Raw genomic sequence first — 27,618 nt, 5'->3', positions numbered from 1 at the left:
CTGCACTGTGTCCCTTCTGGCATGAAACTGGAAGTGACATCATTGTGTCAGGTGGCATTCTATGATCCACCCCAAACTCTATGGTTAAGCCAGTTTTGCACTGGAAGTGATGTTATCTGCCAGCACAACACCCAACAGTGTTCCCCATTCTCCCACCGCACGGCCAATCAAGTAATGTTGGGGAACTGGTTTTCTGAACTGGGTAGAGCCTGGCCCCCACGGCTATGAACAGGGATACTGCAAACAGCATGGTGGACCTATTCAGCAGGTGAAGATACCCTTCTCAACAGGCATGATTTCTCTTGAGACAAGACTCATATTGACTACCCTTGCCATTCGGCCACCTGAGCAGCTGCTAAACAGCTTTGTAGCGGCACAATAGCTATGGCAGGGGAAGGATTTCATTTCCTTCTGCCTTCCATCTGCACAGGTGGAACCGATGAGGGAGAAGCAGGATTATGACTCCAAGTCCCTCTCTGTGGAGCCACATCCCCAAAACTCAGCCCAGAGGAAAGCCATGGCTACTCAGTGAAGAACCGCACTTTGCACATGCTCAGGTTTTCTTTTTCTTCCTTCCTTTTCCCCATGATCCCATTTCTAGAAGTGCGTGAGTCCTGCTAATGACTCAACATGTCAGGTATGGATATAGTTAGCATTAGGTAGCATTCAAAAGTCCTAATCTGGGTGGCCCAGGCTAGCCTGATATTGTTTGGTCTTGGAAGCTAAGCAAGGATAGCCCTGGTTTTTATTTGGATGGGAGACCCTCAAGGAAGTCCAGGGTTCTTATGCAAATTGCTTCTGAATATCTCTTGCCTTGACATCCCCTTTGGAGTCATCATAAATTGGCTGTAACTTGGGAGGGGGGGAGATACTGGAGAGTTGGCCTGCATGCAATGGTAGATCTTTTTTTCCCCACCCCATGACAGACACAGGCAAGTGACATTTCACAGATGACAGCCTGCAGGTTTGAATGCCAAAATCCAAACCAGAGATTGCCAACAAGCCTTGATGGTTCCGCTGCCAAAGCTGCGTAATCCTGCATATTCAAAACACAAACATTAAGTTTGCTCTGAAATTTCCAAATGGCTGAGGAGGAAAACGGTCAGATTTTCGATATTTGGGAGTGTGTTTACTCAGCCGCACTTCTGAGCATACCTAAACTGTTTGGGCCCCTTTTAAGAGAACCAGCTTTAGAAGAAGAAGGAGAAGGAGAAGGAGAAGGAGGAGGAGGAGGAGGAGGAGGAGGAGGAGGAGGAGGAGGAGAAGGAGAAGGAGAAGGAGAAGGAGAAGGAGAAGGAGAAGGAGAAGGAGAAGGAGAAGGAGAAGGAGAAGGAGAAGGAGAAGGAGGAGAAGGAGGAGAAGAAGAAGAAGATGAAGAAGATGAAGAAGATGATGAAGAAGAAGAAGATATGGGTGTAATAACAAAACTAGAGTCCAAGAACACCTTTAAGACCAACAAAGATTTATTCAAGCCATGAGCTTTCATGTGCAGGCACACGTGCTCAGACTAAATGAACAAACATCATATCTGTGGAGATATAAGGCAAAAGCAAATTGTGGCAAATTAGTAAGCTGTGGGGATACCATGAACTGGATGTAACATCCTCCTTGAACTTCCCTAAAGATGGTTATCACAATGATAACAGCTGAGTATTGAGTTCCAACATTTAAATAAGAACATTCAGGATGGGGCCAAGATAAATGATGTTCCCTGAGGGATTCAATAACCTGTAGGACACCCAAGCATGACAGGAGAGAAACACAGGCTTTTCAAACGCACAAGGAGCATCTTTCCAAATGCTCCTCATTCTCCACAACAATGTGCCTAGAAACAAGCACCCGTTCCTAACCTGAATGGTGCATTACACCACATCTCCTCGCTGTGCATCATTTTCCCAAACAGCCCTCTCCTTCCGTAAAAGCAAGTTTTTGTACACAGCTCTCTTTGGCTGGAGAGACTCTAGGAGGAAAGCTTTAATTAATTCCAGAGCCATTGTACCAAGGCAGCTCTAACGAGGGGAGAAATATCTTGTTATTGTCAGAGCTCCTGAAGGTAACAAAACCATTCTGGAGGAATCCCTTTGAAGTCGAGGAGGGTGGCCCGCTGCAGGGCACCCACCTGCACAGAAAGGAGCCCACCCAAGCAGGGGGAAGCGGATCAGTTTCAAACACAGGCGGAGTGCCGGAGAACCGTTGACAAAAGACAGACGAGAAGGAGGGCAGGAGGTCCCAAGGGGAAAGGTGCATTGTGGGTAATTGGGATGTCTGTAGTTAAAGCTGGTCTGGTAGGTTTATGTGCCTTTCTCTGTTCTTTTTCCCCCTTCCCAAATATTGGACAAATATTTTCAAACACACTTCAAGCTGCCTCAGTTTGAGCTCTCTACAGATGGAAATCAATGTTCATAGAGGGACACAGGGGGCATGAGTGTGCTGACCCTTCTGTCCCCACATACAGGTTTGTGAGTTCTGTCTGCATAATAAGAAACAAGGTGGTTTCAGGTTTCCCAAGCATAGAGCATGTATGGATGCACACCCTGCATGCATGGACTCCACATTTACGAGTACAGTTACCAACATCCAGGTCAGGCCTAGTGTCCTCTCACAATTGAAGGTGGCCTACAAACTCCCTGGAAGAGAGGTTTGGTAGGCAAACTTTATGGTATACCATAGAGTCTGGGTGAAATGGAAGTCTAGAGTGCCTTCCCATTCCCACTGAGCTACCTCTTCTCACCAAACTCCACTCTTCCATAGGCACTGCTCCAAAATCTCCAAGATTTTCCCAACTTGTGTTGACCTGGAGATCTCCCGATGATACAACAGAGATCATTCACACTGAAGAAAATGGCTGCTTTGGAGGGTGGATTCTACAGGATTCTTCAACACTGAGGTCCCACCCTGCCCCAAATCCTCCCAATCTCAGCTCCACCACCAAAGTCTCCTGGTATTTCTCAACCCAGACCTGGCAGCTCTGCACACAAACCAGCAACTGTATCTACAAGCACCTTTGTGCCCCCAACACCTCTGTGCCTGGAAATATTAGGCAACCTTCTTGATAGGTGGGTAGTTTGCGTTCATGACAGACTGCAACTACCAGAAGTTCTACTTGTGCTCCCCAATCTGGCTGCATGTGGAGGAATGGGTAATCGAACCCAGTTCTCCTGATTAGAGGCCGCCACTCATAACCACGACACCAAGCTGACTCTCCCAGCTGGCTCTCTGAGATAGCGAGAACTCCATTGGTGATGCAGAACTTTCCTTCAGGTTGATACAGTGGTCCTTCCAGGAAAGGATTCCTTCCCTTCAGTCCAGAGAAGGGCCACACGCCTTGCTCCTCTCCTCTTTTCGCCTTGCCCGTTTACACACAACCGCTCTTCCTTCCTTCCCCAGTGCACAACCACTGACGGAATGGGGACACAGTCCCATGATGTCAGCATTTTGTCATGGGGGGGGGGTGAGGGTGGAAGAATGAACAGGGAGAAAATGGAGGGAGGGAGGGGAATACCAGGCACTTTTAATTAGATCTTGGAGCTGAGTGGCTTGCAGTTAATATGCAAATTTTAAACATTCCATTGTTAAGCAAAACGAGAGTTTTATTTAAATATGGGGGAAATGGCTGGGCATCCGGGAAGGGTAATTGGAGCAGCAAAATGCCTTTCCCTGTTCCAGATGTGCGTGTGGGCACACACACACACACGCACATACATGCATGCTTCTCTTCAGGGCCAACTGCAGCTTAGCAATGGAGGGGAGATGAGGGTGTTTGGCAGAAGCCTGCTCTTAACTGGCAGCTGAGCAACCAGCAGAAAGGAAGAGGCAGCAAGAATCCTTTCCACCACAGATCCATCCCCTTTAATTTCCTCCTTTTACTGCTTTCCAAGGTTAGCGTAAAAAGGCAAGGTGCAAGGCATTCATTTCTTTGAGTAGGCAATACAGAAGGGAGAAAACGCCTTTGCATTTTCTGTTCAGCTTGGTGTACTGGTTAAGAGCAGCGGTGGCTTTTAATCTGGAGAGCTGGGTTTGATTCCCCACTCCTCCACATGCAGCCAGCTGGGTGACCTTGGTTACGTCACAGCCCTGATAGTCCTGCTCTCATGGAGCAGAGCTCTCTGAGCTCTCTCAACCCCTCCTACTTCCCAGGGTGTCTGTTGTGGGGAGAAGAAGGGAAGGCAATTATAAGCTGATTTGTGTAGTGAAAAGTGGGGTATAAAACCCAACTCTTCTGCTGCTGCTTCTGGGGTTCCTCCCCTCCACAAATTCCCCAAGCTCCTCCTCCCCCATCACCAGGAATTTCCACATCCTGGAACTGGCAACACATAGAGCATCTTACAGTAATCTAGTCCAGCGATTATCCAGATCAATGCAATCCAAGCACGCTTACATGAGTCTGCACACGTCTCCGGGAGCATCACCAGGTCTAGCCAACACAGATCTCTGGCATCCACATGAGCATTGCAATCCCCTTCCATAGCCATGCCAATGGGGTGGGCTCAAAAGGTATATGTCAGGGTGCCCTGGGCTATAGCCACATGCTTTGTAATACTGTGCTATCGTTACACTGCATCTGTCATTTCCAAATGGATTGGCCTCTGTGGACAAGGCAATGCATTTGCAAATGACTCCTCACAGGGGTCGTGGCAGGGCAAGCAGCTTGGCCGGGGGGCATCATCCACACAACAGTCTTGCAGGGTAGATCAAGATAGGCGTTTGTCTGTCTGAAGCATCGGAAAAGAGCGAAATCGGCATGGTGGGACAAGAGACAGAACCGAACTGAGAAACCCTGGGGAAAAAAAAACAATTTATATTCAATCCTGATCAATGGATCGTCACGCCATTGGTCTGTTTCGGTTTAATTTATGCGAAAGAACCCTTGCATAATTTTATGGCTGGGGGTCCCCACAGCATGAGGAATTGTATTAAAGGGTCGCAGCATTAGGAAGGTTGAGAACCACTGGTCTACAGGCTCTTCATACTGGGTGTAGAATTGAGCTTCCTAGAAATCCCATGTTCTTTGTATTGAGCCATGAATATCACTGTAAACTGCCCTGAGCCACAGGGGAGGGTGGTATATAAATGTAATATAACAAACAAACAAATAAACAAACCAAGAAAGAGTATGTTTCTAGACCTCAAATATTTTTAAACATATGTGGAAAATGTCGAGTACATTTTCAGAAGCTAGAGTTGCCAATGAACACAATTTCCAGGCACTGCCAGAAGAGGTGATGAGGAAGATAGGAGGTCTTCCCAGGACTTCTTGAGACTAACAAATGGATAAGAAACTAGGCAAACATGCTTGTTTTATATAATGTGCATAGGACACAGCTCTGTGTCTCATGCACACACATTGACTGATGATGGGAAAGTCCTTTCAGGGAGGGTCTCTCTGAGCAGAGGAGCATAATAAACATGCACAATCCTTGCAAATGATGGTCCTCTTTTAACAAGTTTGCACAAGAACGCTAAAAGTATAAACATTGTATTCCTAGCCTGCCCTTCCCCAGGGGCTCAGGGCGGTAACCACATGTTTTAAACCATAAAATGATAATATAAAATCATTGCGACATTAAAATCTATAAAAGATCCCTTAAACAGTTCCAAACCATCTCCTTCTCATAACGGCAGGGTTGATATGAATCTACGTTTCAGGTTCTGCTGAAAACTGGGCTGGTGTCTGGAACAGGGAGGCCAAGATTCTGACCCCATTTCAGGGCCTAGTCTGCACACGTAGGATCATGCACTTTCAATGAGCTTTGGCAGCTGGATTTTCCTGTGCAGAACAGGAAAATCTACTTCTAAAGTGCATTGAAAGTGCATTATCTATTGTGTGCAGACTAGGCCCAGGTTTCAACCATAGGCCTGTAGGAAAAATTGTGTTTTGCCAACCCCATAGAACTGTCCATGGTCCTGCAGGGCCTATATTTCATCAAGGAGAGCGTTCCACCAGGCCAGTTTGATATCTTTGGGGCCAGGGATCTTGAACAAATTTTCCTCTCTAGATGTTAACTTCTTTTGGGGGGGCATTTGAATTGGGGTGGTCCCATACAAAAGAAGCATGCCTTTCTCATATGCACCGCCTACAAGGTGATTCATATCCTTATGCTTATACAAATTAAACCCTTGTATCTGCAAATCAGGGCCTGGAAAATGCAAGGTCTCCTGTGAGAAGCAGAAACAGTTCTCTGCCCTGCTGTGCTCATCTGATATCTAAAAACCTAATGATGTTTCCCAAAAGCCTGCCTCCTGCACCTAGGAACCAGAAATCCCTTTTCCTACCAGCTTGCTTGGGCCGCAACGAGAACCGAGCTGCCAGGTGCATCGACGGCGTTTCTGACAGGGCGAAAAAAATATGCAGCATATTCATACATAACCTTCCAAATCAAGCCACCCAGACGAAAAGGTCGATTTCAGTGGTGCTAACCTGTCATCTGCCTGGGCCGTTCCTTTACCTGGTGATAAACACACGTGCATGGGCGCATACAAAGTGCGCTCAATGAAGGAGCCAAGGGAGCTTTCGCGGGAGAACTGAGACGCCAAGGTGGGGGGCGAGGCGAGACAGAGGCTGGAGGAGGAGATGGATTAAGGAGATATTGGCTATTTCATTATCCTCCAAACGCTCCGCTTAAGAAGCAAAACAACCCAGAGATTCATTAAAAGAAACACTCAGCCGCCCAAGCCCTCCAGGATCTCTGCTGTTCAACTAATAAGTCACCGCAGAGCTGGGCTCCTGCCACCTAAGAGCACAGGAGAACCCGTAACAATCACTCTTCATTTGACTAATGACAGCCCCATGGCTAGCAAAGAGCAAATCGCAGGCACCAAGGTGGGACCCGGAGGCTCCCCACGCTAGATTTGGCAGAAGGAAACAAATCTGTCCATCAGTTCTTCATCTACCCACCTGCCTTCTCCCCTGTGCATGGGCATGAGACAATGAGGAACGCCTCCAGCAGAAGAGGAAACTTTCTAGACATCTCCCCTTAATGAGCTGCCATTGAGATATTTGGTTAACGTAGCAGAGTTCTGCCCAGTCGCAGAAGCGTGATGCAGAGCACAGGGAATAAATCTCCGAAGAAGTATATTTGCAAAAAAAAAAGAAGAGGTAAACTTTCATTTATACAAGGAGATTCAGTTCACCGTCAGGTGGCCGTCAAAAGGAGAGAAAGAAGGAAGGCCATGTGAAGAAGGGAGAGGACAAAATGATAGAGAGAGAAAGGGTCAGAGGGCAGCTGCCAGGTGATTTCCTGATCACAAATATAAAGACTGCTTGTCTGATCACAAATGGCCAGCTTGGGAGCATGAGGGCATTGTCTCTACAGGAGAGAACCACAGAGACATGTGCCTCTGTGAAAGGCCATGTAAAGAAGTGAGAGGACTAAGAGAGAGAAAGGGTCAGAGGGGAGCTCCCCAGTTAAGGCAAAGAGAAACATCCCATTCAAGGAGATGACACCTCTATACACACAGAGTGATGCAGAGCCCCCCACCCCAATGCCCAGGCAAGCTGAATCAATCATTCCAAAAGATTCTTCGAATCATAGAATCATAGAGTTGGAAGGGGCCAGACAGGCCATCTAGTCCAACCCCCTGCTCAACGAAGGATCAGCCCAAAGCACCCTAAAGCATCCAAGAAAAGTGTGTATCCAACCTTTGCTTGAAGACTGCCAGTGAGGGGGAGCTCACCACCTCCTTAGGCAGCCCATTCCACTGCTGAATTACTCTGACTGTGGAAAAGTTTTTCCTGATATCTAGCCTATATCGTTGTACTTGTAGTTTAAACCCATTACTGTGTGTCCTCTCCTCTGCAGCCAATGGGAACAGCATCCTGCCCTCCTCCAAGTGACAACCTTTCAAATACTTCCTACACTCCAAGCCTTTCTCTTTCCATGCCCACCCTGGGCAGCCTTAAGCCATTGTTCCCTTGGGTTTGTCTGAAACCTAAACCATTGTCTCAGCCTCCCAAGCTGCAGTTCTTCATCTCCAAAGAGATAATTGTTCCATTCCCGCTTGGTGGTTGCTGCTACCGAATCTTCATGGGGATATTACATTCTAAATTCCTCTTGATTGTCCTTTTCTTTTTTTTTAAAAAAAATATATTATTTATGTAACATTGCATTAGGAGTTTCACAGAACAGACCGAAATAAACAAACACAAACAGTGAATAATTAGGATGGCGTTTCTCACCAAGTTAAAAACCAATCAACTAGACTGTGAAAACATCGAAACGCAAATTGGCATTCCGATTCCTGTCTTACGTGACACCAGAAACTCTACAATCTCTAAAGCAGTTGCTCTTTTCTCCTGAAACAGAGTAGACCAAGGCTGGCTAAACTGTGGTTCTCCAGACGTACGTGGACTACAATTCCCATGAGCCCCTGCTAATTGGCAGGGGCTCATGGGAATTGTAGTCCATGTACATCTGGAGAGCCACAGTTTGGCCAACACTGGACTATACTAACATGGCAACCTGTCTTGATCTCTAAGGAAGGTTGTTCTACATCCCACAGAACCTGCCCACCCAACCAGCTTTTCACTCATCCCATTCCCCTTTTAGACTACTGCCCCTCATGTTGTTAGGGTTTGGTCTCATGATTCTCAGCTGATCCTTTTGGGCGGGGGGGGATGGCCAAAGACCACCCCTCCTTCCCTTTTCACCAGCAGAAAAGCTGGCTGCACCCAACAGGAGGGAGAAGAGACCTTGAGGAGACGCCCAAGACTTTGAAGAAGAGCCTCATCCCTCATCCCCCCCAGGAGATCAGAACACAGTCAACAAACTCCGAAAGGAGCATAAAGGGGATCTGTTTTAATATTGTTAAACGGCGCAAAGCCCACCCCCCTCCCGCCCTACAACGCCAGGCATATGTGCCTGCCAAGTCGAGAAAGGAATGCACGCAGAGAAGCGGAACATATGGGCACCCATCTGGCAAAAATCACGGAGCTAGACCTTTCCTGCACTTTTGTGTGTGCTGCAAGCAGCAGCCCTAGCAGCGGCAGCAAGCAGAAATGTCTCTGCAGCGGGGAGGGAGGGGAGTGCGAGGAACAGCTTGCTTGTCCACAACAGTTTTCCCAAGCAAGAGACGAATAACCTTGTTTCCGCGTCCCTGCCACCTCGCGTTCGCTCTCGGGGGGACTCAATTAGCCCCAAGCAGGTCCTTAGAGAAGACGCAGGGAGTCGGAGAACCTGGGACAGACGCAAAGTGAGTGAGAGGGAAGGCAAGAGACCTGGCTGATGCGACAGGTTGCTGCTTTCCGTGTCTCTTGCCAGCCAGTTGTTGCTGTTTCTTCTCAGCTCGGCCTGCCGCTGCTGGGTCACCTCCAGCGCTAGTTGATTAGAGGGAACCAGAAGCGGCCATGCTCAGAGACTGCGGACTCCCGACGGAGCGCCCAGAAGTGTGGCAGGCAAGGGGAACAGAGCTATGCTGAAGCTCTGGCATGTGCAAGACGCTCTGGAATTAAGGGAGCAGAAGTCGCCCTTGCAAGATTCAAGGGCGCAGGCACAAGAACCGAGGGCATGGCAGAGGGGTCAGAATTTTGGAGCCGGACGTGGAGACCCAAGTCTAAGTCTTCATGGCATGAGGACGTTCCCGAACCCAAGCTGAGGGACGCATTTCTGTAGCCACAGATCTCACTCTTCTTTACTGTAAGGAGCTTGAGGCCAGTCAGAACCCCTCAGCTTCACAGGGCTGTCAGGTTGCAGTTGGTGACCCTGTAGGGCTGGAGTGGCCAAACTTGCACGATGTCCATAGACTACAGTACCCATGAGCCCCTGCCAGATGACAGGGGCTCATGGGAAATGTAGTCCATGGAAATCTGGAGAGCCACAGTTTGGCCACTCCTGTTGCAGGGCTTTCAAGACAAGAGACATTCAGTGGCGCATCTACCCTATTTGGCATCTGGGGGAGGCGGGTGGGAAAGGCTTGGTGACGTGGGCTTGAGGCCTCCGCAGAGAAACGCCCGCCTGTAAACTGGGTCCCTGCAGGATCCGATGTCCCTCCACCCCCACTGAGGGTGGGGGCGGAGGGGCTGGCCTCTGGGCCATGAGCCCCTCATTCCCACCATCAGGAAGGTGGAACAGGGGACTGGTGGCTGGCTCACACCAATGCCTGCGCCAGAAGGAAGGCTATGGGGGTTTGTGCCAGGTGGCTGTTGGGCATTATAAGCCTTCCCTATTAATACCGTGGATCTTTTCAGCCTCATCGTTTTAGGACCCTGACCAAAAAAGGGTCACAAGTGTAGGGTCACCCCCCCCCTTCCCGCCCCTTCAAGCTTGTAATCTGAATCTTTCTTTGGATCCTAACCCGACTGAATATTGGAGGGGGACCGGCGGGGGGGAGAGTGTGGATCTTGCCTGTAAAGGACAGCTTGTTACCGAGCAAACTGCCTAAGCTACCATTCATCTCCTTCCCAAGCACAGCTGTTGTCGGGCTCTCTATTTCATCCTGGTCTCAGTTCCGGGTAGTTGTCAAACGCGTTATACAACAAAAGCCTCACTTCTGTCGCCTCTTTCTGCCCCCCTCCATTCTGACAGACCCACATACCCGTGGAGGTTTGGGACACTTATCTGCAGCCGTAAATATGCAATTTTCAGCCCTGAAAATGGAGGCCACATGGAGATGAATTGCTGGGGGAACGTGCCCAGTCGAGAGCACCAAAGATCAGGTGGGTGGAAGAAGTGATGATCATATCTACCACTAAAAAGTCCATGACTACAACTGCATGGGTGAGGACAGTGACGAGGAAGGGGCAAGAATAGACAAGCTTTGCTTGCACATTAGTAACTGGCCACTAGTGGAAATTACACACCTCTTCACACAACCCCCCATGTGCCAGGTTAGCAAAGCGTGGTTGAGCCCACTTTTGAGGGAAATGGCTTCCTTCCATTTTCTACCCCATTGTTGCGCTTCTGAATTGCTATGGTGTGATGTTTAAAATGCCCACAGTGCTTCCTACAATGCTGATCTGATGTTTTGACACATGGGCGACTCCACACCTTATTGAACCCAGTATTCCATACCCGCCTCCACTGGGCGGCCTGGGGATTTTAACCAGGACCGCTCCTGCTGACCTCCCAGCTCTGATGAGATCAGCCAAGCCTGGCATACGAGGGCTGCTACCCGCCCTTCTCTGCAATGGTTAAAGGCCCAGGTGCCCGAGCCTTCCTTTGTGTCTGGCCGCCAGAGCAAAAACCCAGCACTTCTGTTCCCTGGCAGCTGCTTGCTGTGTGATTTGGAATTAGTCACTTCCCTCCGCAGAGCCTTGTTTCCCCATCTGCTAAACGCAGACAATAATATTTTCCTATCTCCCCGGAGAGGCTACAAACCTGAATTTGCTAATGTTTGTCAAGATGACTTGGGTTTATTAAGATTCAATAAAGTAGCCTGCTTGAGTGTTTCTGCAGTTTCCAGTCCCAGCAGGGAACCGAAGCACAAATGCCAAAAATAAAAAGGAAAGGGGGGGGGGGTGGAAGAAGAAGGAAAAAAGGAGAGGGAAAGAAACCTGCCTTTAAGTTACTTGTGCTCTGTCTGCAGCCTCTCCCAAAGAGCATGGGTGTCTGGAAAGAGTTCTGGAACTGACAGAGGGGTCTGAGGTTGAGACCAGGCACTCCGTTCTAAGACTTGATCACCATGACCAAGAGAATGAGATGGTGGAATGGAAGGTCCCATGTGTGGTGGACAACGGCAATTTATAATCCTTCCTCCAACAAAAGCCCTCTGGAGAAACTAGTCTTTCAGGGCCCCTGGCCTGCACAGCCCAGGCTAGCCTGATCTTATCAGATCTTAGAAGCCTGGCTACTATTTGGATGGAGGTCCTCCAAGGTCATAAGGTAGAGGCAGGCAAGGGCAAAGGAGCATCTCTTGCCTTGAAAACCTTGTGGTGTGGCTGTAATTCAGCTATGACTTGATGGACAAAAAGAACATGGGCGTGGGAAGTATGCCATAGCACATGTGCGATAATGTCACTTCCTGGAACTGATATCAGGTATTTCTAGGAATCGCTGGAAACTCTACAGTAAAACCATAGATTATTAGGGCTACCCATCACTTCTAGGTACTCCCTGGAAATGATATTATGGCACAGAAGAAGAGTTGTTTTGTTATACCCGCTTTTCTCTATCAGAAGGAGTCTCAAAGTGGCTTAGAATCACCTTCCCTTCCTCTCCCCACAACAGACACCCTGTGAGGGAGGTGGGGCTGAGAGACTGTTTGGTCAGAAAAGTGCTGTCAGGGCTGTGACGAGCCCAAGGTCACCCAGCTGGCTGCATGTGGAGGAGCGGGGAATCAACCCCGGCTTTCCAGATTAGAGTCTGCCGCTCTTCACCACTACACCAAGCTACACACACAACAATGAGTGTGAAAAAAATCTTCATTGTCACTTGGAACAGCATTGTTGAGCAACAGTGGGTTGCAAGGTGTTTGCTTTTGTCCATAGCAGGAAGCCGGGTGACCCTAATAACAATATGGGTGATTTCCCTTGTCCCACTAGGTATTTATTAGCAACATTTGCATGCAAATGTTCTGCCACTGCATTCATGGTGCCTCACAGTTCAAAATACTTGCCTATCATAAAGCACAGGGAACACCAAATGAAATACGGGACCAAACACAAAATCAATACATTCATGTCCCAGTTCCAGGGCTCACAGTGGGAATGGGTGTTTCTAGGAGGAAATGGCATGGTGAAAGGGTTAACATCCCCTCCCCAAGGTACTCCCCTCTTCTCCCACAAATATATAGATATTCCCTTTGGAAATCCAGTTCCAGATCTTTCGCATAACATATGACTCAGCCACAGTCTGAAAGCTCTGAGAGTCCAGGCGCAGGCTGTATTTCCTAAATCTCGCCCCTGTCGACTTAGCACCCCAGAAAAAAAAGAAATGATGCTACCATTTGCCTTCCCCAGACTTCTTGCTGTTTACCACTGCATTGAGTACCACTTAGCAGAAAACACAGACTGCAAACCCCGTAAACAAATGCTAAGAAATAACCCCAAATATTCCTGAAGGACAAAAGAGAAATCATCGGGATTCTTCAGAAAAGCACCTCACTCGTGCCATTTCAGAAAGGGCAGGCAAAGAATGAGGGGACGGGACTATCTGCAGATTCTCAAGTCTGGCTTGCAAATGCATTCAAGACTCAATTGCAAAAACAAACAAACAAGGAGCGGAAAATATTTTAAGAACTTTTCCAATCCATACTGCAATGTGATCACCAAAGGTCATAGCAGCCCCTTGGGATTGGTGCCTTTGACATGCATACTTGATAGGGTGGTCATAGACCTTTGAGGGGGTGGGAAATCTCACACCCACCCTGGGGATGGTCTGCCAGCACTCTGGAGATAAGCAGAATGCAACAAAAAATGAACAGTGCTATTGCGGACAGCAGGATTACACTTCCTGGAAAAGCCAAAAGTGACATCACTGTTCTTTAGGAATCAATAGGAATGCTATCACAAAACTCTCTGGCTTTACCATAGAGTTTTCAGTCATTCCTAGAGAGGTGTGATGGCAGTTCCAGGTTTTTGCTGGAAAGGTTGCCATGCTGTTAAAGACAGCTGCCATCAAGCATCTATACCTCCAGTCTCCCAAGCTGAAAGTGGCAGCCCTGAGCCTTAGTACGCTGGTCTGGCGGGTCCCTTAAGAATCTGAGAAGGTCAAAATTTCCCTAATCCTGCATCCTGTTAGAAACAGTGGCTAGACCTGGCTTTCCCAACCAGGGATTTCTTGACAGTCCTGGAAGGGTTTCCCAAATGGGTGGGTTTCTCAACAATAAAAAGTTTGAGAAAGGCTGGGCTAGACTGTTGAAGGACACCTTCCCCCTTTGTACTCCCCAAGCATCTGGGTATTCAGATAAGGACATTGGGCCAGTCACATTTCTCTCAGAGCTCTCTCAGCCTCACCCACCTCACAGGGTATCTGTTGTAGGGAGAGGAAGGGAAGGCGCTTTGAGACTCCTTCGGGTAGAGAAAAGCAGCATATAAGAACCAACTCTTCTTCTTCTTCAGTAATATCAGGGCTCTCTCAGCCTCACCTCCCTCACAGGGTGCCTGTTGTGGGGAGAGGAAGGGAAGGTGAATGGAAGCCTCTGGGAGACTCCTTCGGGTAGTAAAAAGCTGGGTACAAAACAAAAATCTTCTTCAATGTTTGATGGATACCTAAGGGCCATTTCGCACGGCTTCAAAATAGCACAATGGTTGCTAATTGGAAACGCTACTAATTTGCCATAACCCACGACGTCACAGACAATCTGCAACAATCCTGAAACCAATCAGCAAAAAGCGCTTCGTTGTGGCGCTTTCAGGGGAATCCAGAAAAGTGGATTCACCCTCCGGATAGCGATACACTCCTGCAACCAATCTGCAACAATAGCGATAAAGACCTGTGCGTTACCATTGTTGTGGGTTCTTCAAAGTCCCTCCCCCTGGCTCTCTCCTCCAAACTTCCGGCGAAGCGATCGCCATTTTTTTTTCCCCGAGCGAGTGGAGATCAATGCACCGGCGAGCCTCGGTTTAGCCAGTGAGGCTTCCCAGGCTGCAGTCCCTCCTCAGAGCAGTTTAGTCACTAAGCACAAGAAGCCCGCAGAAGCCCGTTTGCTGATGTATTTTCCCTTTATTTTTCACACTGTTTCGGCTGAAAATCGCGCCCGTGGGGGGGGGGAGGGGGGATTTTTTTTTTCCACTCCATGGCCACGATCAAATGACAGCTCAAACAGAGGCTTCCCCGGCTTCAGTCCCTCCCCTTCAGTCACTAAGTGACCTTCAGTTTCACACATTCCATTCAGCCGAAAATCGGGCCGTGAGAGGGGGGGGATTTTTTTTTTTTCACTCGGAGCCAGCGTGTTAACGATCCAACAATCAAACGGAGCCAGCGTCTTAACGATCAAACAATCAAACTACAGCTCAAACACCCCAGGCAGCTGGATGGGTCTCTCCATTGCAACGAATCTACTCAGATTCGTTACAATGGGTGTGTTTTTTTTTTTAAAACCTTTCTTAAAGGGAAAGGGGCTGTTTGGGAGCATGCTAACGGCTGCCCATTGGCTGCTTGACGGCCAGGGGCGGGACGAGCTTGGCAATAGCGCTTCCTTTCTAGCGATTTCTGCCGAGACCGGAAGCCTGTGGGAAACGCTAAAAAACGCAACTGATTCCACTACAAAGCCAGGTATGCAAAACGACGAATTCCACTATTTTAAATGGCGATTTTTCATTCAGTGACCAATTTGCAACAAAGATCCCCGTGCGAAATGGCCCTAAGTATCCTACCACCTCAGTTCTTCCTGCTTGTTCTCCCCAGTAAATTGCTTTCTCTAATTTGGCCCTATTTTCCTTTTTAAGGATATTCAAGAGATAGCATGAGAATACATTAAACTGCAAGTACATTTGAGATAGGAAGCATTGCTGAATTGCCGGTTGCCTATCGTAAATACAGCCAGATCTGCCGCGAGATTACACGTCCCGTTAAAAGTTTAGAGGTGTTTTTTTTTTAAAGGAAACAGTTACGGTTGGTTAATTCGCACACCTTATGTCAGGTGTCAGCACAGGGCAGGCAGAGGCAATGTAAATGAAAGCAACATATGGCAAAAAATTTTTTAAAACCCTTCAGCCCTTAGCAATGCATAATAAGGGGTCTGTGTACTCAGGCAGCGATCCTAGGTGTGAAAATGGCAGTTCCCCCTTCAATGTGTCTGCCTTTTACATAGTTAAACACAGCTATGGTCTCAACCTGGCTCTAATCTTCTCCAACCTACACCTACCCAACTCTCTCCACCTTTCCTTGTAAGGCATGGATCCCAACCCCTTAACCATCCTAGTCCCTGTCAGAATTCTGTGGGTTCTGCCATTATGTAGGATGTTTATGTTTATATAAGCAGAACATGGAGAGTTTCTTCCCCGTGTAAAAGCTGGGGGCAGCTTGTCTCCTTTTCCTTGCTTTGTTTTGCTTTGATGGTTTTGACTGCAGTTCTGTCCCCCTCCCCTTCTCCCCTCTAGCAACCCATTTGCTCTGTTCCTTTCCCTTTCTCCCCTGAAAACGGATTTCCATCCGCATGTTAAAACAGTTTGAATCCCCCCACCCCTCTTGTTGGATTCCCACAGGAGGGGGGAACAGCGTTTGGGAAATATGCTAAGACTCAGTTTAGACAATACCCTGATAAGAGCAAGTTTGGTGTAGTGGTTAGGAGTGTAGACTTCTAATCTGGCGAGCCAGGTTTGATTCCCTGCTCCCCCACATGCAGCCAAGTGGGTGACCTTGGACTCACCACAGCACTGATCAAGTTGCTCTGACCAAGCAGGAATATCAGGGCTCTCTCAGCCTCACCTACCCCACAGGGGGTCTGTGGGGAGAGGAAGGGGAAGGAAAATGTAAGCTGCTTTGAGACTCCTTCAGGTACGGAAAAGTGGAATCTAAGAACCAACTCTTCTTCTTCAGTAATCTCAGGGCTCTCTCAGCCTCACCTCCCTCACAGGCTGTCTGTTGTGGGTAGAGGAAGGGGAAGGCAAATGTAAGCTGCTTTGAGACTCCTTCAGGTACGGAAAAGTGGAATCTAAGAACTAACTCTTCTTCTTCAGTAATATCAGGGCTCTCTCAGCCTCACCTCCCGCACAGGGTGTCTGTTGTGGGGAGAGGAAAGGCAAGGCACATTGAGACTCCGCTGGATAGAGAAAAGCAGCATATAAGAACCAACTCTTCTTCTTCTTCTTCTTCTTCTTCTTCTTCTTCTTCTTCTTCTTCTTCTTCTTCTTCTTCTTCTTCTTCTTCTTCTGTCACCCTTTTCTGAACACCTCCCAACTTCTCAATATCCTTCCTGAACTACGGCGCACAGGGCTGGCCATGTTATGCCAAATGGGGACTAACCCACAGTGGAATTGTGTGGCCGTATAACTTCTCTTGCTCTGTATGCTACACTCCTAGCAATACAATCTGCCATTTTCTGTTGCTGCCGAGGTGAAAAATGGCATCTTATCTGCATGTCCCTGTTTCTTTTGTTTATGAATGTCGGAGAAAGGAGTTCGGGGAGTGCTAAATTAGGCAGAGAAGAAAAACTGTCAAAAGATTCAAAGAGCGTCTCTCTTCTTTTAATCATGAAAACTATAAGTGAGCGTTCAAGAAAGTATCCGTTAAGTTAAGGGGCGGACGGAACGCTGGAATCTGTCTGCCTTTTCTCATTTTTTACCCACTCTTAACTTCTTTCTTCTTCAAGGGGAGGACAAAGTATTAGTCTGAAGTCTACGTGGGTTTTTTTTTATTTTTTAAAGCGCCTTAAAAGCATTTACCAGGAAGCTAAGATGCCTTTGAAAAGATCTTCAGGCTTATATAAATATATATTTAGGATCAACTATACACATACCAGGGATTTCTAGTATCTAAAAGATGTCTTGCTTCAATGGCGGTAGAGAAAAGAAGAAGAAAAGCCCGAGATACCGCTGTTAAGTTCTGATGTATTCGATTCGGACTCGTGTGCCGTTGTTTGTTCATCTCGGCAAATAATGCGCGCGGCCGACACTTTCACCGTGCATGGAGAGGAGGTGGAAATAGCAGGCCATATTCAGTGATGGAGGCAATTTTATCAGTCCCCTGGTAGCCCTGACCACATTTTAATAAAAGCACGGCACGATCATCAGTTTCCTCGGCAAGAAAAAAACAAAAAACACAACCCAAACAAAATAAATGTTTTCAGGTAGAAAGAGTTGCAATATTTCATACTTTAATGCTACAGATTATGAACACACGAAGCTGCCCGATACTGAATTGGCTCATCGGTTTATCGAGGTCCATCAGCATCCGTTGAAGCTGATGAGTAGCAGGTTCAAGACGGGACCAAAGGAAATCCTTCATCACCCAGGGAGTGATGGTTTTAATTTGTTACCGGAGGGTGTTGCAATAGTCCTGGGCACAGACAGCTTGAAAAGGAGGTTAGGTTCATGGAAGATGGATCTATCAGCAGCTACTAGCCATGGGGATGAAAGGGAGCCTCAACATTTAAGATAATCTTTGAATCACAGAATCAGGACTCAACATCAGAAAAGGCTTTGACCTCTGTGTCCTGTTGTTTGACCTGTTGTTTGATGTTTCAATGAGGCACTGGTTGGTCACTGTGTGGATGCTGGACTACATGGACCACTAATCTGCTCCAGAAGGGCTCTTCTGATGGTCCATAGGAACTGGTTGGCCACTGTGTGAGAGAGGAAACTGGACTAGATGGACCACTGGTCTGATCCAGGAGGGCTCTTCTGATGTTCTTATGTTTGTTAAGGTCAGTATTGCCTACCTAGACTGGCAAAGAGGCTCTTGAGGGACTCAAGTAAAGTTTTTTGCTTCACCTATCACCTGATCCTTTTAGCTGGGGCTGCCAGGGATTGAACCTGGGTGACCTTTGGCAGTCACAGTTCTCTCAGCGCTTTCTCCACCTCTCCTACCTCACAGGGTGTCTGTTGTGGGGAGAGAAAGGGAAGGTGATTGTAAGCCACATTGAGACTCCCTTGGGTACAAAAAAACCACCTCTTCATCATCATCAGCAAAAAGAATTGCTATGCTTTCAGATGATTCTCTTTTGTTGCCCCTTCTGCCCACAACAATTTTTGGGACACCCGTGTGATGCTAGATCTCTTATGTCCATTCAATCTCTCCTCTAAACTTACTTTCCCCATAACGCCCTTGGCCCAACCCCTTAGTTTCTACTCAAGCAGAAGCCTGGTGTTCGGTCACAGTAGAGTTACTGGGCACTTCATTAGAGCTGGATCAAATCCAGTTTGAGGGGTCTGAGAATGTCAGGGTTGCAGTATGATTGCTCCTTGCTGCTTCTGAGGATGTAAAGCAGACGCAGGGCTCTCCTGGCTCTGCTGGAAGAGATGCAACTCTGCCAACAACACAATGGAACCGAACATGACGTAACTAGCAGAAGGCATCTCAAGAGAGATGAGGGGGGGAGGGGGGCCCTGTGTGAGCACCTGACACTTCCAGTGCAAACCAGCTGCGCTGCAGAGGGAACATGCTGCCCCAACGCTCTTGCATCCCTCTTGGCTGGTGTGGAAGGATTCCATATGCTCATGTGCTGGGTGTCGTCTGTCAATCAACAAAACTGTGCTTCTCTCGGCCCTGTTGTTGGTCAACCAGGGGAACTGGTTGATCACTGTAAGAGACAGGATGCTGGACTAGATGGACCACCGGTCTGTCCTCCACAGGGTTCTTACCTCCTACCACACAACAATTCCTGCAGCAACACATTAGAGGGAGAGATCAATAAGACCGAACTCTCTGACTTTAGGGACCATTTGCCTGCCATTACTAATCCTTTAATCAAGGAAACCTGGATGGGCATCTTAGGAACTGATCTTGGACCACGCCTTTATGATGTTGACTGTCCCCGTGAAGTGGGACCATCCAGTCAACTAATACGACAGGCATGGCATTGGCTTCCCCAGCTGATGGACAAAGGGCTTACCATGTCAAGTAGGATTTTTGTCCCAAGACTTCAGAGCCCAGAAAGCTGTTTTGAAAACATTGCAATGCTACATCAGGGGAAACGCTGCTGACCCAATTCACAGAAGGCTAAGAGGCTCTAATCTTTAGCCTCTCTCTCTCTCTCTCTCTCTCCCTCTCTCTCTCTCCCTCTCTCTCTCTCTGCAGAGTGCCTTGGGACAGAAGGAGCCAGAGATGCCGACATGATGCATTGTTGTCGTTATAAAAGCCAGCTCCTCGCCTTTGAGCACGTTTTCAAAGATAATCCATTTCTTTCTTCTGGCTATCGAAGAAACTGGGAGCTTCATCCCGGAATGCAGGGTGGTTTTTTTCTTCTTCTTCTTTTTTTTCTCCAAGGTAGCTGTTGCTTTTGTTTACTTAAGCACTTTTTATGCAAAGACCCTGAAAAGCTTCTTTGCAAACATGACTGGGAACAATATCTTTCGGAAGCCAAGGAAGTGCTGGAGACGGAAAAAAAAAAAAAGCCATGCCTTTTTCAGCGCATAAAGAATATTGCACATTTCTTCCGAACAAACAAACAAAAACACGCTTTGGTGATGGCTGGATGTATATTCAGGCCCCAGGAAAACTCCTTGGCTTCCTCTCCTTTATAGGGTTTCTTACTGCAGCAGGATTAGGATGCAGCCTCCCACCCCGAGAAGCAACCACCTAGGATCTACATTTTGGTTCTGAGCTACCTGTGTGATCCGTGGGATCAGAGACCAGGCCACGGGGAGTTCATTTCAGCTCTTTATGGTGACTCCAGCATGATGGTTTGAGAGGCAAAAACTGAACCCAAACTGAATGGGTTTAAACTACAAGTACAACGATATAGGCTAGATATCAGGAAAAAAATGTTCACAGTCAGAGTAGTTCAGCAGTGGAATAGGCTGCCTAAGGAGGTGGTGAGCTCCCCCTCACTGGCAGTCTTCAAGCAAAGGTTGGATACACACTTTTCTTGGATGCTTTAGGATGCTTAGGGCTGATCCTGCGTTGAGCAGGGGGTTGGACTAGATGGCCTCTATGGACCCTTCCAACTCTATGATTCCATGATTCTATGATTCTATAATTCTATGAACTAGAGAAACCCACACTCAATGGCACTTATATACAAAAGCCACACCATAGATCTTCCCACTAGTGCATGCTATTGGTTAGACTCACTTTAAACTGACGGGATCCAGCAGATGGAATCTAGCCACATATTGGCCAATTACAGTGCAGGTTTCATGATCCTGCCTCGACCTCAAGCTCGGTCCTCGGCAGAACTAGACACAACACTATCCATTTTTGCTCCTAGGGAAAGCTAGGATTGGCAGGCAGAAGACGGATCATGGCATGGATCTGCCTGGCATGGAGAAGGCTTCAAGTTTAATTCCCAGAATCACTCCATGTCAAAGGCTGTGGTTGCAGGTGGTGGGAAAGACCTCTGCCTGTGACCATGGAGAGCTGCAGTCAGTCTGAGGAGACAATGCCAATCTTGATGGAGCAAGGATCTGATGGATCGAGGACCTGTGTCCATGTGTTGACTTTACTGATCTGGAAAACCAGCACTGATGTCTGGATATAAATTCTTAAAGGCTCTTCTGATGACCTTCCAGTCCTTGACTCCGCCCCTAACCTGTCAGGCTTCTTCAGGTTTTATCAGCTGATCAGTGAGCTACAACTCAGTTGCATGACCTGGCTTGCCTTCATGGTCCTGCTGATCCCCCATCCAACCATGCAATCACCTTTTTTATTAACAAATTTATTCTAGACTCTTGATCACGATCCATGGCCTCAACCATTGGTAGAGTTGAATGAATGGAATTGCCTTGAGTCTGAATCCTGCGTCAGGTAGTAATTGACTCAGGTAAAGAAAGGGCTCTTTCAGCATCTAAAGGACCGTTTATGCACTGGAGGTTTCATGCCGGGCTGCAGGATGGAGTTTTAGTCATGGCAGGTTGCTCTACCTCTTCCTGCACCCACACGAGGGAGCATTTGGCCTGGTGCACCTCATCCAGCCCCGATTTGTGCTCCTGCATGGGAGATGGGGCAGTAAAATTCCCAGTGCATAATCGGTCAAGGTGAAGCACATTGTCTTTTGACGATTCTCATGGCAAGAAGGGATGCTTCATTTCTCTACTCAGGCAGAGTGGCAATGGTCCACAGAAGTCTCAGTGCAATATCACATTGAGAGCACGCACCACCAATTGTATCTGGCCCTGCCTTCCATATTGTGACTCTTTTTGGTTTTCACTGCGGGGAGCATGTGTGAGAACCTCCAATCGCTCCCAATAAAAAGAAAGCACTTCTTTGAAGAGAAAACAATTAAATCCTCACAGGGTCGTTGCTGGGGACTCAACACAAGCACCCCTGTATCAACCCAAAGCCCTCGACCCTGCCCAGTGCTAAATGGTTTGGCCATGAATGGCTCATGTTGATAAAACAGCTGCCCTGGCTCCAGGGTCTCTTGAGATTGTTCTCAGGGCAACAGGGCAATAGCACAGTTTTTTACACTTAAGATCTAGCACAGGATGCAATTGGCTACTGGACCAAAGCCATAATGCTAAAGGGTCATGGGAGCCTACATCACAAGCCAATGACACTAAACAGACTGCACGGTAAGGGCAGGAAATGTTACAGCATAAAGCATCAGACAGAACATCTGGCAAAACATCATTCAGGGTTTAGGCTCCAAGACCTGCATTGCCCAGCTGCCAGATTAAACAAAGAGCAATGGATTGCCCAAAAAGGAAACCAATGCACCTTTGTTGCTTTACTTATACCTTTGTCATCAATCCCACCATCTGTACACAAATCCTGCAGTGAACCTCAAAGCTATCTATCTTGGCCTTACCCATCAGTAGGCATAGATACCTGTCCTTCCTATCCAAGAATGACACATCCCTTGGGATAGCCCTTGCCCTTTTTCAGCCACAGTGCAGAACAGTCTTCTCAGGCGCATCACCACCAACAAATTCACTACCGCCCATGTTCCTCCAGTTGTCTTTCACAGGCTTCTGTGGAAAATGGTAACCATGGCTACCCAACCTGGCAAGGTGGACTGTCCCAGTCAGATGCATTAGCTCCACTCACAGTTTTTAACCCTGCCCCTGATTTCCTCCATTTTTGTTACAAAATGTTCTGGTCAGTTGTTTGTGGCCAATGAACATGATAAGTCTACCAGGATACAGTTCCTCAAATCAAGAGACATATACAAAAGAATCTGCTGGGGGAGGAACCAGAGAGAAACTCAAGCCTCCACCAGTAACTCCCATATTGAGTGTGCCTCGACATTTACAGTGTTGGATGGTTGTACTATTTCTCAAATGCCTTCTCTTCCAAAATAACGGATCACACTCCGGGGCATTCACGTGGAAGAATGCGCTCCAAAACATGCCCAGCACAGTGCTCCATAGGTGGCATAGTCTGCCCTTGTGGAACCTGCTGGCATTTCCCTCTCTCCCAACACCAAGCTCCAGCAGCTCCTTACCTTTGCTAGACAGATGCCTCCATGTCACCGTCGGTTCCGGTCTCCCAAAGGCCAAGCACAGAAGGGTTACACTGCTGCCTTCATTGACGGTGATATCTCTGGAGATGTTGATAATCTGGGGAGGAACTGTAACAAGAAAGGGAGGAAGAGATAAATACCCATGAAAAACATTCTTAGTGGTCTTAGCAGTGGACGACGTCCCATTCTTTCCAATCCTTGGAAAACAAGGAGTATTTTGTCAAACATCCAGGCTGTATTCTGCATGTCCACCAGACACTGAAAGGGAATGAGAAGCCTGACCCAGGGAGTATCATGGAACTCCACAATCGTATCACTACACTACACAAGCATTGGAGTCTGTAGGAAGTGGACTCTGATCCATTTCCCAATTTAAGAGTTTATTCGGTCATTGACTGAGGTCACAAATGTCTTTGGGAGCTCATGAGAACGTAAGCCGGGTTAGAATCTACCAGACGCACATGGCTAAGGAATATTTCTGGGTCTCTGGCCATTCCCAATCAGTGGAACAGAAATCACAGCTTCCAGTCTTGCGGCCAGTTCTTCTGTTTCCCGTGAGCATAAGAGCGAGGGCTTGCCCTTGCCCCCACGCCCCACCATGGAAGTCTGAAACAGGGAGACCACTTAGAAAGATCTTCAAGCAAGCTTAGATGCCACATTTTCTGAGAAGGAAGCTGGCCCCTTTGCCCAGGCAAGCTCGATTCCTTCAGATACTTAATTTTTTTTGTGCAATTGTTCAAAAACCTGTTGTTACCCACCGTGAACTAACCAGGGAAGGGGAGGTGGATACAAATAAGGCTGTCTCTGTCCTGATCCAATTTCGACTCCAGGGGCACCTTTAAGACCCACCAAATTTTATACCAGGTATGAGCTTTCACGCGCATGCACACTTCCTGAGAAACAATGTTGTGGAATGGACATAATCAGGTCATTCTTGTCGGCAAAGTGTAAGAGTCAATTACAGCATGATGAAAAGGGTTAATGAATTCCAGAGATAAAAAGGAAAAAAAAAAAACAGAACTTGTCTGTATTCACTTGAGATTAAATTGCATGCCAGACATCTCGAGCGCCCATTCCATGACATTGTCTCTGAGGAAAGGTGTGTGCATACGGAAGCCCATGCCTTGAATAGAACTTTGTTGGTCTTAAAGGTGCTACTGGACTCTCAATTTGCTCTGCTACTTATAGCAACACCGCTACCCACTTGAATCTATCTGTCATGTTCTGGAGACATCTTGTAAAGGCTAAATTCCAGTTCTCATTTTTCCCCCTCTCCCTCCTTCATCAACCCCAAACCACACCCGTTTTGCCTTTCGACTGGGGGAGGGGGATGAAGAACATTATCCAAACTATCTCAAACCCTTTGGGGAAGGGGAAGGAAGAAAAGAGACTTTGGCTTTCGATCTGTTCGTCTGCTCCTGGAAATATAACGTGCCACAGATTTAAAGGACAGCTGATGTCCGGTGGGAAGCTTTAAAAACAACCTATGGAGAGGAATGATTCAGCCCTTTTTGAATCTTTAAAAACAAAATCCTATATTTCTGTTCACTGGCTCTTTATTACAAAGGACACTGGCGCGAAAACATGTTCTTCAAGGCTTCATCTGCGTCTCTGCTGTTTATTCCCCACCTGAATGATAATCTCTTGTTTGTGCCTTCACAGTTGGTTGCTATGGAAGTCATTATGTCCTTGGCATCTCACTTTCCCATCGCAACGGCCATAAAGAAGATGACGAATCTGGTTCAAGGAGAAGGTGGGTCCCCTTCCGGGCTCTAACCAAAGTCCATCAATGGAATTTCAGGGAGAAACCCACATGGGCCAATGGGTGGGCATTCAAAGGCAGATTATTGGGGATTAAAAAAAAAACGTAGGTGGAAGATCAACCGCAGGTGAGGGTGAACGGCAAGCCAACTCTGACGGCGAATTTAGAGAAAGAGGCACCACAGAAACCGCCCCCGGATGAGGAGGATTAGGGAGCCGCTGGTCCCCTGTCCCTCTTTGTAAGGAAGAAAAGTCATTGCGTTACTTTTTTTTTTTTTTGTATCACAGTGGTGAAGACAACATTGTATGGTGTGTGCATCCCTTGCCCCCAACTTTAAAAGAAGGATCTGTCTCTCAAATGGGCAGCCCCTGATGGGTGCAACCCCTTGCCCTGCAGGTGGTGGTGACAAGAGATGAACACTGAGTCCCCCCCCCCTTGTTGCCTGGGGAGGAGATGTAAGTTCATGGGGAGGGGGCTCTCCAGTTCCCACCTGGAGGCTGGCATCCCGATCCTTGAGCTGCAGTGCCAGACCCTGCCCAAGCAAAAATTGTATCCAAAAGATAATCAGAAGCCTTTGGGGGCAAAAAACCCCATCTGGCTCTGCCCACTTTTTACAAACACTGGGTGGGCACCCTTCCTCGGACCCCCGCCCTCTGGGTTTGCAGGTGCATCAAAAGAGGGCCGCCATCAAAAGATGAAGATTTTGCATGCCTTGCCAAAGCTTTGGTTCGGAACAAAGCAACCGCCCGGCTGTTATTTTCACCTTGTTACGTCAAACGGAACCATTTTCGGGGGAGAAAAAGTATCCCAGGCTCTCTAGAAACTGCAAAAAGATGCCGGCAACATCTCCGTATGACAGAACATCGATACAATGCGTACCAGCGATGCTTTGGCCTGCTGCTTCTGACCCGTCCCCCCCCCCCTTCAGAACGCCCTCACTTAGATAACGCATTATATCGCATCGTGTCAGATCGGATCCCATTCTATTTATGATTGCTTTTCTCCCCTCTGTTGTGTTTTGCGAAGAGAGATGATAGGGAACGAGAACAAATTATTATGAATTGCAAGGATATAAATACACGCCATGATTCCAGTGACATCACAAACCACTCAAGCTGTGCTCCGGTGGTTTATAATGATTGTTTCCAGAGCATCTCTTGGCTTATGTATTTATAGTCTTGTTCACAGCTTTCCCTGCCCTTAATGCTCATGCGGCTTGCAGATTTCACTTTCTGACGGCTGCAAAATTCTCCGCTTTGGGGGTTCTTCCTGGAGTCGGAGGGTCTCAGTTTACCGGAACTTATTTGCGGTACCCACTGTCGTTTCTACGTCTTTTTAAGAATTATTTTTTTTACTACCTCGTATGTATAGTTTTCAATCTTATTTCGCAGCTGTTGTTTTTCCCTTGCAGGTTGGCACGAGGACCTCGATGGCTCGGTCAGATCACAGCACAGAACCACACAAAACCCTCCCCCCCCCCTTTTTTTTTTTTGCCTAGTGCTTTCATCGATGTGCATACGAGTGGATGAGTTTCAGCGAAAACACAGACTGAAAGCAGCCGCAAACTGGACTGCGTACCACTTCTGAAATTAATGGTGGGGAATTCTCTAAGGCAAACCAGAGGGCAGAAGTGCTAGAAAACAGTGGTGGCCACCAACACATTTCCTGCTGCTCCCCAGTGCTTCTTCCTTCTTTTCCCCACTTCCCAACACCACCAGGTACTTCACTAACACACAGTAGCAGTATACCCATTGTTAAAAGTAAAGTTATCCCCTGTGCAAGCACCGAGTCATGTCTGACCCTTGGGGTGACGCCCTCTAGCGTTTTCATGGCAGACTCAATACGGGGTGGTTTGCCAGTGCCTTCCCCAGTCATTACTGTTTACCCCCCAGCAAGCTGGGTACTCAGTTTACCAACCTCGGAAGGATGGAAGGCTGAGTCAACCTTGAGCCGGCTGCTGGGATTGAACTCCCAGCCTCATGGGCAGAGCTTTCAGACTGCATGTCTGCTGCCTTACCACTCTGCGCCACAAGAGGCTCACACCCATTGTTGGCAGGGTGTAAATATGCAAAGAGAGGTATAGCACCCAGCTGCTTGTAAGACTCCAATAGTTTAAAGAAGAAAAATAAACGTTGAATACAAAGAGGAAAAAGAGCCCTAATAGTCTGTCTCACTGTAGTGCTGCATTCATTCAGTCTGTTCCGGAGGCAGGCAGGGAGGAACGGTGCTCAAAGGAGCAGGAAGTCTCCAAAGGAGGTAATCAAGATCTTGGAGGAGAGTATCTGAAAAAGACCAGGAAATTCCTGATCAACATATGTGAGCTATATGCCTCCTCCAACACCTCCCTGTAGGATATTCTTTATTACTAGGGGCAAAGCCCGTTGCATTCAGGAATACAACAGGTTCTAGATTGGGGTGGGGTGGAGGAACTCTGCGGATGCCCCCCCCTCCCCCCCGGACCTGGAAAGGCTGCAGGCTGGAGGCCCCCAGGAAGGGAACTCACTGGCAGTGGCAGCCCTCATACAGCCTCCAAGCCTCAGAAGGAAGTGGAAGGAGGAGGGGGGGGTCAAGGGTGGGGGATGGAAGGTGACTGGCTGGCCGCTGGACAGACAGGCAAGCCGGTTGGAGGAGGAGGCACTCAGGGGTGGGACAGCCATCCTGACTAGGTGTTAAGCGTTGAGTGGCATTTAAGCCATGAGACCAGCTCCTCCTCCAAAGCCTTACCAGAAATATATTATGTGGATCAGATATGCTGTTGAATTATGCACAGTACAGATCACGCCTCCTCAAACACCTATTACCATTCTGTTTCCTTGATTAAGCTGGCTAAAAGCACCTAAAGGACCACAGTGGGGAATCCAATCCAGGGATTCCCAGCTAGGAATCTGTGGTCCCCTAGGGGTCTGCTGAGGGTCCGG

At 47.8% G+C, this 27,618-nt stretch overlaps 1 protein-coding gene across 9 annotated transcripts in view; it reads right to left on the bottom strand.

Annotated features, from left to right (window-relative positions):
* Positions 1–27,618, bottom strand: part of OPCML (opioid binding protein/cell adhesion molecule like) — a 696,918-nt gene that overhangs the window by 67,524 nt on the left and 601,776 nt on the right. For all 9 annotated transcript variants that reach the window (XM_077307199.1, XM_077307200.1, XM_077307201.1 and 6 more), the window contains one exon: positions 22,921–23,046. In XM_077307199.1, coding sequence (XP_077163314.1) covers positions 22,921–23,046 — 126 coding nt within the window. The remainder of the gene's footprint in view (positions 1–22,920; positions 23,047–27,618) is intronic.

This window comes from Paroedura picta, chromosome 12 (assembly GCF_049243985.1).
Source record: "Paroedura picta isolate Pp20150507F chromosome 12, Ppicta_v3.0, whole genome shotgun sequence".
NCBI classification, from domain to species: domain Eukaryota; kingdom Metazoa; phylum Chordata; class Lepidosauria; order Squamata; family Gekkonidae; genus Paroedura; species Paroedura picta.
The sequence above is the reverse complement of the archived record's forward strand: the minus strand, read 5'-3'. Positions and strand labels throughout refer to the sequence as shown.